Source organism: Peromyscus maniculatus, chromosome 3, assembly GCF_049852395.1.
Source record: "Peromyscus maniculatus bairdii isolate BWxNUB_F1_BW_parent chromosome 3, HU_Pman_BW_mat_3.1, whole genome shotgun sequence".
In the NCBI taxonomy this organism is placed as follows: Eukaryota; Metazoa; Chordata; class Mammalia; order Rodentia; family Cricetidae; genus Peromyscus; species Peromyscus maniculatus.
Window position 1 is genome coordinate 166577023 of NC_134854.1, and position 12139 is coordinate 166589161.

At 43.0% G+C, this 12139-nt stretch overlaps 1 protein-coding gene across 1 annotated transcript in view; it reads right to left on the reverse strand.

Moving 5' to 3' along the window:
- Nucleotides 1-12139, reverse strand: part of Itpr2 (inositol 1,4,5-trisphosphate receptor type 2) — a 419948-nt gene that overhangs the window by 74424 nt on the left and 333385 nt on the right. Inside the window, exons 47-49 of the mRNA XM_006986630.4 lie at nt 10371-10563; nt 7149-7274; nt 1634-1809 (exon numbers count right to left, since the gene is read on the reverse strand). Coding sequence (XP_006986692.1) covers nt 1634-1809; nt 7149-7274; nt 10371-10563 — 495 coding nt within the window. The remainder of the gene's footprint in view (nt 1-1633; nt 1810-7148; nt 7275-10370; nt 10564-12139) is intronic.

Consider the following 12139-nt stretch of genomic DNA (forward strand, 5'->3'; position numbering starts at 1 on the left):
GCTGGCTCTTCACTTTCTTAAACTTAGATTTTTCTTATTTAGTCAATGATCAGTTTATGAATAACATCTACTTCTTCAAATAATATGATTTCATGCTGAATATGTTTTCTTGAGAAACGAAATGAGCCAAACACAGAGGTGTAGACAAATTTTTACACATTCATGACGATTTTCTAATAATCTTGGCTGATTATATAATAACATTAGCTTATTTTAAAAGCAAAGAGTACAATCTTAGGTCATCCCAAGGATGGGATGGAGGGAAATGGAGATGGGAGTGAGCTAGAAGGAATGAACTGCAGAGCACCGTTGGGATGGGGAAGAACAAGGACCACATCACACAGAAACATGGATATGGGGATGAGCAGGGACTGGATTCATGAAGTAATGTGACAGCTCAGCCCCTAAGAAACCCAGAGAAGTTATTTGGTAACTTTCACAACCCTCTGCTCACAAATGTTCCTTCTGTATACTTTCCTTCACTGGTGGTAACTGAGAATTTGGTTTTTTTAATATTCGATCAACTGGGAGCTTTGGAATACTGTCCAACATTTGAAGATTATGATAAAATCAAGGTCAGAAACACTGAAAACACAGAATTGATTATATTGTCTCATCTTGGTAGTCCTTAAAGTTGGTTAACTAATTTATTTATTTCCAATAAATATTGGCCACTCATCCATTCATTCACTCATTAGTCATTTATTAAAAATATTTATAGACTCCCTGTAATGTCCCAGGTATGTAACTACCAATCACTATCCTCAATAACTATATAAGGTAGTATGGGATATAATTACAGCTAAGACACCAGAATTTAAAACACTGAGTTAGAAACCCATTGGAAGTTACAGGCAGTGCTTTAGATATTGACTGTGTAGATACAATAACATTTATGAGATTTCTGACCATTTTTCATCAATTTGATGACTTATCTTTTCTTCATATCCATTACAGATGTATCATGCCTAAAAGTGTCACAGAGTCCATTCAAAATTTTATTTTTATTTTTGTTTAAATTACTTCTACAAATCTTTCATTGGCTTCTTGGCATTATTATACTTCCAGCTTGTTCATTCTACATTTAAAACTAACACGTCACAAGGCATTCTCTTGCTCTAATATACTAAAGTTTGGTGAAAAAAATCTCACCCATGCCTTTTATAAGTTTATAGGATTTTCTCATATAAAAGGAGCCCAATTTTAGACCTTATTTTTTGTTTAGCAGTCTTTTCTCCCCCACTCCTAAGTCATTTGATAGAAAGTACTTCTTAAATTCTACTGAACATAATTTAATCTTTTGGGATGATTTAGAACCCACTTTCAGGTGTTAACAATGGCTGGGTCATTTTTTTTTTCAGTAATGGGAGGTCTGGTACAGAGAGAACATTAAACCTGATGAAATGGACATCAGAACTGGGTCACACTACAAGTGCTACTTAAATCAATGTGTTCCTCATATTTTTGTTTTTATCTCTAAATTAAATCATGCACAAATGATACTCTAGTTAACATAGATTCATATCAAACCAGAATTCACTGTATAAACATGAATAAAAGACTATATAGTTAACTATATTTATACTTAGTACATCTGAATTCCATTAGATACAAAGTTAAGCAATGTACTTACGTTAGCAGCACCAAGAAGTATGAGTGTTGGCCCCAAACCAATGGTGTATATTGATCTGAGCATGACAGACACAAGGAATGGCCGGATACCCACAGGCTTGGAGAAGAAAAACAGCACAGATGTGCAGATGGCCACTGCTATCCAAAGAAGGACGGAGAACAGTGGGGAGAGTATGCCTGGAAAAGATGGAGGGGTTACTCATCGCCAAAAACAGATAGGAAACACTAAACTCTTACATGTGAACAAAGCCATGGTGCACTGAATCTAAAAACAACCTAGTCAATGCTCTACCACAAGGAAACATTTCAGAATGCATTACTCTTCAGTACATTTTCAGCAGACTTGTGCATTGATTTCAGGATAGTCAATTGTTATGGGATAATATTTTTGTACACTGTAAGGATGTGTCTTTGCCTAAGGCACCTTCTGATTGGTTTAATAAAGAGCTGAATGGTAAATAGCTAGGCAGGGGAGAATAGGTGAGATTTCCAGGGAGAGAGAAGAACTCTGGGAAGAAGAGAGGTAGAGATGCCAGTGAGATGCAGAGCAAGTCAGAAATACAGAATGGGAGAGAGGTAAAAGCCAAGCGGCAGGATATAGATTAATAGAAGCAGGTTAGTTTGAGTTATAAGAGCTAGTTGGGAATAAGCCCAAGATAAAGGCCAAGCTTTCATAATTATTAATAAGTCTCAGTGTCATTATTGGGGGGCTGGCGGTCCCGACAAGAAAGTCCCTACCTGAATTGGATAGACCATAATACCTGATCATGGACTTTCAGTTTCCAAAACAGGGAACTAAATAAACATTTGCCTTATGAAATACCCAGAATCAGGTATTTTATTATAGCAATATTTTTGATGCTATAACAGCTTCCAAATAAACAGTGATTAAAAGAAGGTTATGGAGCTGGAGAGCTGGCTGAATAGTTAAGAGCACCTGCTGCTCTTCCAGAGGACCCAGATTCAATTCCCAGCAATGCCATAGTGGCTCACAACTGTCTGTAACTCTAGTCCTAGGAGATCAATTCCCAATAATGGCATAGTGGCTCACAACTGTCTGTAACTCTAGTCCTAGGGTATCCAACACCCTCCTTTGGCCTCCACAGGCACCAGCTATGTACATGGTGCATGGACACACATGCAGGCAAAACACCCACACACATGAAATAAATAAAATGTAAATGATTTTTAAAGACTGGGAAGAGAGAGCTCATCTTCCTCTTCATCAAAATGAATAGCCTCCTTGCATTTATTTTGATATTGGATAATATGTGCTCTGCCTAGCAACAGCAAGCCCAGTCACCATCTGCCTTGACTTGACAGCTCTCCCAGAGCAGTACAGGAGGGAGGCTTTGACATTCCACTGTGTGTGTAGACTCTCAGGTCTCCACTAAAACACAAACGCTGCAAGGGTGCGGAGCAGCCCTAGTGTGTCTTGCAGCAATAAATCGATACTTGTTTATCAAGTAGACAAAATATGCTCAGGGAGTTCATACTGAGCAAGTAACTGAATATTTATTAATCCCCAGGTGGTGCAGCTGCACCTGGCTTCCTGCGTGGGCTCTGGACATCCAAAGTCAGGTCCTCATCCCTGTGTGGCAGTCACTCTGCTGACCAGGCCATTTGCTCAGCCCCCAGCTTTGTTCTTTAAAAAAATTATTTTTTAAATGTTCTTCATATATGTGCACAAGTAAGTGTGTGTGTGGTGTGTGTGTGTGTGTGTGTAGATGCCAACTGAGGCCAGAAGGAGATGTTGGATTCCTTGGGGTGGGTTATAGGCGTTTGTGTACCACTCTACGTGGTGCTAAGACCCAACTCTGCTCAGATAACAGAGCAAAGCATTCTCTTAATCGCTAAGTCGTCTCTCCGGCATCCCTAGCTTTGCTTTTCAGTATGCATTAAAATTAACAACATCTTCAAGAAACATTTCATAACGTTCTGCCCATCATGTGACTCATCAAGCCGATTCATAAATAAAGTCTGGTATGATATTCTGGAAGGCTGAGATTTGGCACAAATACTCATTCTACATATTGCCCCCAGTGCCAGGTGATGTAGCCACCTTTACTCTGCCTCAGATGTGTAGTTTGCCGGGCTCTCCCTTTGATAGACCAGAAAGTGCAGCCATGCACCTAATTCTGGGTGTTTTGTCAATTTTACAAGTAACTTGTGAACTGTCTAGCATGAGACCTTGCACACAGCTTACTGTTAGGTTCATCTGTGTGGAATGAGAAAAGAAGATGAACAGTTTGTTATTTAATGTGGTTAACTGATGACGAAGTCTGGAACCATCTGTGAGAACCATCAGGTTAGCCCTGACCTGATGATTCATGCTTTGGAAAAACAATAAAAACTCTCTGGCACTCCCGAGGTGCTCCAGAGACAGGTGCTCTCAGCAGGGGGGTGACTCATGCCTGTATCCAAACACTTAGGAAGCTGAAGCAGGAAGACTGCTGTGAGTTCAAGGCTGGCCTGCACTACATAGTGAATTCTAGGTCAACCCGGGCTACTCAGTGAGACCCTGTCTCTCAAACAAACAAATAGCCAAAACCAAAGCAACACAAAGCACTATAGCCAATCCTTACCCATCAAGTGGGAACTCTTTCTCTTAATATTTTGCCTATTTCTATTAATTTTTTTATAATAAGCATGTATTATATTTAATGGGAAGGTATTTTTTAGGAATTCCTCTATATTTTCCAAGATCTTAGATCTTAGGTCTTTTGTAAAAGAAAATTTAGACAGTCAAATTGGATTCCAATTCTACTCTTGTCTTGGAGCCCTGCCTCAGGTTGACTTGTTCATGGCTTCTTGTCCAACACAGTTGCTTCTCACTCCTCATCCTTCCCTGGGCCTGGGCTTCTGGTGCAGACTCATTTGACTCTGGTTTCCTACACCCAGGTCCAGACAAAGTCGACATCCGTCCATAAATCCCTTGTTGCTCCTTGGTCTTGTGCTTTTCTTATTTCTTGGTCCTTTAACTAGATCATGAGATCCTTGAGGACGAAACAGCTTACTAATCTTAGCATCTCCCAGACTAGCATGGTGCCTAGCACACAGTGGTATCCATCAATGCTTGTGAAACTGAATGAATTGAAGTCACCTTGAAGAATCCTACTTTCCTTAGCAAAAATGACTGTGAGGAAGAATTATACTCAAATTGTGAAAGAAAAAACCTCCCTCTATATTTTAAAATGACATTCTATCTTGGGATAAAAAAGTTTTTCACTGACTAGTCTTCTGAGTCAGGTCGGTTGGCATGGCTGGAGGTGGCCCTAGCATCAACAGACTCCACAAAGGCCTGGCAGTTAAAGGGGAGTCTCCATCTGAAGTCAAGGTGGATGGGGTCTCTCGGGTGCTCGTCAGAGAGGCAACATCTCCCTTGAATCCCTTTGTACCATCATCCCAAGTGAAGGATGTTGTTCTCTAAACTAATGTTGTAACCCGCACGTGAGCAAGACAGTTGAGCACAAGACACTCCAAAGAGCCCGGGGGACACCTCACCACTCACTGTACCTGGAGGAAGAACAGCCCGTGCCTCTGCTGGCCCCTTGCCAGATGGCTCTGTGACTCTAAAGTGGCTTGTAGTGGGGTCTAGGGTGGGAAAGTGTGGCCCATGTTAACAGAGGTCCATCTCTGGCCAGAAATTTCCAGGTGATTTCACGATTACCTTCCCTGTCCAAAATGATGCCACCAAAGGAATAGGTAGAACCCTTTTTTATTTTTTAAATTTTACTTCAAAGCTCCTTAAGACTCAAGCAATAGTTGTAAAAATAATGGATAAACCATCCTGCAGACACTTCATCTAGATCTGAATATCAATACTTTGCATGATGACCACCATGGTAGTTAACACCAGGAATAATACTGTCATCTTCTCCACCCCTTTGTCTCTTCATTTGAACAGTTCCTAATCTTTGTCTTTGCTAAGCTTGGTAGCCGTGTGGAGCACTGGCCAGTCACTCTGTAGAATGTCTCTCCTTTGGGGTGTTCTAAATTTTCTTCCATTCATCCCCGTCTGTCCATTGCCACATGTTCTTCTCAGGCCATTGTGTCAGGAGGCACATGATGCGGCTGTGTCTCACTCATGATTACTTAGCGGCTTCTCCGTGGTACAGCTGCTCCTTCCCCTCTGTAACTAGCTAAGTATATGATGGGTAGATGCTGAAAATGTGATATGTTTGTGTTTTTCTTCATAGTTGCCCCTTCCTTTGAGTATCCATTGAGGACTACAACTGGCCAAATGGTGACAAGCAATTCCCATCCCTCTAAATGCGCTTAACTGGATACCAGCATACAGAGCACCCTCTTCTTACTCCTCCTGCAGACCCTGGCTTAGTTTTGTTCTGTGTCTTATAATGTATTGCTGCTGACAATTTTCTCAAAATTTCTCAGATCTGTCTGCTGGGAGACCTTTCTAATTGGACCCTATCATTTTGTATGTTCCCATTATTTCAAGGCACTTCCTAGAAGAATTTTCATTTTCATGCAACCCATCTTTAGTCCATTTCAGAGTAAGCCTGGAGAGCAGTTGCTCAGCCTGACTGAAAAACTTCGGCATGGAGAATGATCACCAGCACTCAGCAGTTTCCTTCCCTGGACAACCTCACAGCCACGAGCATCTACCAAGTGGAGCCATAGCCTCAGTCTTCCCAGCTATGCAGTGTGTGGCTGAGGCAGAGATTGCACGAACCTCCATCAAGACTTTAACCTTATTCATAAGTTATCAGGAGATAACTCACCCAAACTGTAATCATGTAACTCAGGCTCATCCCGGGGTTCTATACTGCCCACATTCTCATGCTCTGCCTTCCCTCTAGGAAGCACACCCACACTCTAATAGCCTAACACTGAACATCCATCTTGCTACTACCATTGACTCAGGAGTCCTTTTCAAGAGTGGTGTTTGCATCTGTCCCAGGCGCCAGGCTCCATGAAGTCCGGGGTTCTGTGCTTTCCACCTTCATGTGAGTTAGATCTGCTTCCAATTTAGCAACACCAGTTTCATAGTCAATATCCTTCATTATCCACAATTACAGTCTGTCTTATGCTGTGCATTTCTAAGACTAAGATTATGAATATTATAAATGCACAGTATTATAAAATCAAAATGTATATTTTACAGATGTGTTCATTCCAAAACCCTCAGACAAGATGGAAAGTAAAATGTAATTGTTGCTATTTCATCAAAATGCTTAGGCCTAAGACGCACTTGCATCATTGAGATAAGACAATATAAAACACGTTCTGTCACACCAATTAGGTTGAAAGACAAGCATGCCATTTCATTTTCCAGTACTTACCTCTAATAGTTGGGCTATGTATGAGCTTTCTGTAAAAGAGCCCTTCTACTGGCCACGGTTTTCTGTCTACTCTACTTAATGTGTCTATACGTGCAATAAATACAGAAACTATTTAATGAGAACTAAGCGTCTTGGTTTTAAAGCTGCAGAGAGTTGGTGACTGGAATCTGGGCTTTCTCGGGTGTCATCATGTGCAGAAACAGAACCACTTGCCTTCATCCCCATCATCCCCAAACGGGTAGAAGAGAGCCACAGCCAGGTTGATGAACACGGCCAGGTTGAAGGAGATGCTGCCCCAGAGGGAGATGTGCCTGGAGAACCAGAACAGGGCAGGGTTGTCTAGGAAGCAACAGGTAAAGGGTGAGAATGGTCAACATATGCCACGGTCCACACTAGCCCCGCTAAGCTAAGAGTGTGCACGACATGTCCGTGACCGCCACGGAGGCGCATCTGAAGTGACTTGTCTAGTCGTGGAAAGCTTGTTGTAAGACTTCAGACGGGGAAGGCATTTTCTACCTTGTTCCTTTTCCATCCTTCAATAGTGTCGGCAAAGGTGATTCTGCAGTAAATCCCTTGAATCTGGCCCATGCAGATTAGGGAGAAGGCAGCTAGTGGTCTGGGGCCCCTTTTACTGAAGGCCATATGCGTATACGTGCTGCAGGAGCTGGTAATACTAATGGGCAAACTGATCTTATCCTATGAAGTCAAGTCATAAAAGTCAGGGCTGCAGACCCAGGTGTGCCCCACTGGAAATGCTCATACACTCAGTTACCTGATGTTGTAGAATATTACTTCAAGATGTGTTGCTTTTGTTTATGCTCTGGAATGTTTGTTTAATGATACAAAGATGTGTTTGATTAAAAAAAATTCACCTGCTGTCAGAAGGCTGCATCAGCAACTAGCAGACAGGAAATGGTAAGGAGGCCAGGTGAGAAAGGGTTTATAAGGAGGGGCGAGGAGAAGCATGGGGGCTTCTGGGAGGACTCGAGCAAGGAGAGGAGGTGAGCGACTTGCTATTCAGCCTCTCTGAAGAGCAGAATTCCACCTTAACCTTTGAATCTTGAGTTCTTTAGAGGGAGAGAGGTTTAGTTAAGTTCCCCTCATAGCTTTGCAGGAGTTGGAGCCGAGGGAACCGATTTCCCTCCAGCTGTGCGGCCCTTGTGGCCTAACTAACTGCTGTTGGTAGCAGCAGAGTTGCTGTTGCTGAGTCAGACAGCTGTGGCTTAAAAGGCAGCAACCATTAAAAAAAGGACAACCCCTGAACCCCTGAGTCTCAGTGCTGCAGCACAGCATGTATGGGAGCTAGGGAGGTGTGACATACATGAGCCAGTGTGCTTTCTCAGGCCTGAAACCTCGGCATCTGAGAGGCTGAGGCAGAAAGACGGCTATGAGTTTGGAAGAAAAGGGGGATCTCCAGAAGAGGGAATCCATGTCTGTCATCAAAAATGAATTATTGAATGGAAATCCAATTCTCCCCACTTGTAAATAACTGAGCAAATATGTAGGGAGGTTTGGAGAGGAGCTGAATTGTCAGCTACTCTGGGTGCCTAGTGGCTCCTTTGGGTCTTGTCTATTATTCAACTTGTAACACCTTGACATAGGATTAAAGTATTGGAGGAGATGGGCACGGTGGCTTTGTTCATAACCCCATTGGAAGGTGGAAGCAGGAAGACCAGTGCTGAAGGTCAGCCTTAGCTACAGAGTGAGTTTGAAGCCAGCCTGGGCTACATGAAACCCTGTCTCAAATCAAACAACCTAAGAGATGAAGACCTTGCAGTTCAGGGCTGGAGAGCTGGCTGGGCAGTGGAGAGCATTTACTGCTCTCGCAGAGGATCCAGTTCCCACCAGGTAACAATGGCCTGTAACCCCAGATCCATGGCACATGACACCCACTTCTGGCCTCTGCAGCACTAGACACATGTGCACAAGCCCACAATAAGCATGCATATACATATATACATACTTAAAAATTAGAATTAACCTTTAATCCCAGCACTCGGGAGGCAGAGGCAGGCAGATCTCTGTGAGTTCGAGGCCAGCCTGGGCTACCAACCAAGTGAGTTCCAGGAAAGGCGCAAAGCTACACAGAGAAACCCTGTCTCGAAAAACCAAAAAAAAAAAAAAAAAAAAAAAATTAGAATTAAAACCTTAAAGATAAAATATCAGTCAGTGAGATGAAGCATATAAAAGTGAAAATCATGTACTTTTTGGATCTCCCCCAAACCCCATCTGGGCTGTTTCTAACAATCTGCCTCCTCCTGAGTTCATGTCATTTTCCTCATCTAGGAGTGGACATTCCACAGAGGGAGAGGCTGGGAGGAGAACGGCATCTCCCTGGGCAATGGATCATGAACTGAAGTTATCTGTACACTATGGCTCCTTTGTATCTACAAGACCACAAAATCATTAAATTCTGCCATTACCCTTGTGATCAACTGCTTCTAAAACTTAAAATACAAATGTCCACTGGGAATTATTTTAAGGTTTGTTTTTTATTAAAAAATATTTGTCATAAAACACAGATCCCAGAGTCACAGTTATCAAATTAACTTAGAATTAATTTGAGTTTGTTATTCAATTAATTTTACATGAAGGAAAATTAATGTTTTTCAAATATCTCATAAAAACTTTTAATATTCTATATGTATTAGATGCCCACATTTTTTTTTCTGAGTTCTATGCGGTAAAATTCTAAAGAGCAAAAGTGTTGTAGAAAACTAAACCTGCATGACATCATCTTATACCCAAAGGAGCCTTGCCCAGCTCTGCTCACACTCCTGTCTCAGTAAAGAGCCTAGAAAATTGAATGGTAAAGTATAGGTAACACACATGCCTGCCTGTCTGGGAAAGCCTCCAGAGACAAGAAAGATCTAACATCAAGAGGTCCTCAATCCCCCCTCAATTTTTGTCATTTAAGAAAACAACCTAATATGATTTAAAAATTTAAAATTAAAAAATATTTCAAACTTCAGATTCATGAATCTGAAGACTCACACAGAGTCACAGATGGAGGAGAGGGAAGGGGAAGGGAAAGGGGAGGGGAGAAGGGGAGAGGGGGGGAGGGAGGAGGGGCAAGGGGAAACCTTCTAAGCACAGGACACTGAGTGGGAGGCACTGATGCAGATGTTGCCCCAGGCCATGCACTGACTGTTGAGGGCAAGGACTCAATGCAGGGCTTCACACCTGCAGCCATCCAGCAGCACAACAGTGCAGCTGCAGCCTTGCAGCTCAGAACACATTAAACAGCAGGCTCAGCAGCTGCAGGCCATCTAATTAACCTGGGTTTTCTACATCCACTGAGCTGTAGAGGCTCAGCTCCAGTGACAGCAGGGCTTACACTCTTCAGCCTGCAAGTGACTTCAAGGACATTAAACTGACAGGAAACCCAAATCATGCTTTAGATAAGCTGGGAGGGCCTCTGCATCTCGCACTCACTTCTGATCTTCTTCTGCCATTTCATCTCGTTGTAGAGGTCCTCTGTCTGCTGGAAGAAGTCGTTCACCTTGCTTCCCTGCTCATCCTTCTCTGTGGTGTTGAACACGCGGTACTTGGACTCCCGAGTGAGGAACTCGCAGATGTTGGGGACGGGGAAGACAATCTGCTCCATCGTCCTGTCCTGCCGCACAATCTGGAAATGATCGGCATTTGTTTTCAGCCATTGGCACACCTCAGTCTTGGACTCGATTTTGAACTTCCTTTTTCTTAATGACTACATTTTGTTCTTTGACAATTTCATACATGCATATAATACATTTTGGACACCACCACTGCCACCCCATTATCCCCTTCAGCCCCCGATACCTGCTTCTTCCTTACAGATCTCTTTCCTGTTTTCATTACTCTCTGGTTTGGGTTGTTCCCCCACAGATTTTGAGTAGATCCCTCTTCGTGACTTCCAGGTTTGAACTATCCAGAAGCACCTGGTGAGCTCACTAGTGGATATACAACTGGATTCCACGCCTCCCTAGTTTTTGGTTTCAGGATAAGTTTCCTAGTTACCTCTAATTGCCAATTTGACACAGCCCAGAGTCATCTGGAAGGAAGGCTCTGTTGAGGAACCCCCTCCATCTGACTGGCCTGTGGGCATCTTGATGATTAATTGATGTAGGAGGATCAAGCCCACCATGCCAGCACCATCCCTAGGCGGTGGTCTTGGAATGTGTAAGAACGCTAGCTAAGCATAAGCCCAGGGCGCCTGCAGACAACATTCTTTCACAGCGTCTAGTTCAGGTTCCTGCTGTAATGTCTCCCAGTGCTATGACCTGCAGATGGAAACCAAATAAATCCTTTCCTCCCCAGGTCGGTTGTGGCAAGACTGTTTTATCATGGGAACAGACATGAAACTAGGACAATGAGTTTATGAATGATAATCCAATTATGAAAAAAATGAACCAGCTGAGTGACCTTGAACCTAGATCTTAAGAATTTGTGCCCTGTTCTCCCTAAGAGGGGCTCTGGGAAACAGGTAACACACTTGGTAGCTAGCACTGTGTGTCCTGAGTTCTCTATATACAGAGAGGTATTTTATCTCTATAGTGTTTCCTACCTGCAGTTTGGTGGTGAGTGAGCAATGCCCCTCATGGGCTTGTGTATTTGAACGCTTGGTCCCCAGTTGGTGGCAGTTTGGGGAGGTTGTGGAACCTTTTGGAGGTGCAGCCATGCTGGAGAAGTGTGTCACTGGGGGTGGCTTTGGGGGGTTATAGCCTTGCTTTCTCTCCCCAACCCTCCTGCATATGAATAAAAACTGACCAGCCAGCATCAGGCTCCTGCCACAGTGCCATGCCTCCCTGACTGACAGACTCTCCCTCTAGAACCTTGAGCAAAACAAACTGTCTCCCCTCTAAGCTGGTTCTGATCCTGGAACTGGAGGTGTGGGTGGCTGTGAGCTGCCCCATGGGTCTGGGACCCGAATACAGGCCTCTGCGGCAGCAGCCAGCGCTCCTAACTACTGGGTCACCTCTCAGCCCCTTGTGTGCTAACTTTAAAAAACAACTAGAATATCAATTGTACTAACTACTTAGATATATTTGGTATGGTAGGAACCACATGAAAAGAATTTTAAAAGGTTTACTTGCTCCAACAGTGTCAAGAATTTTTAAAATTCTTAGGGCTTACTAAAGAAAAAAGCTGTGATTAGATAAGCCAAAATATTCAGTCCCTGCATAAAATGACATGTTTAATTCTGGTTGTCACATTTTACAAAG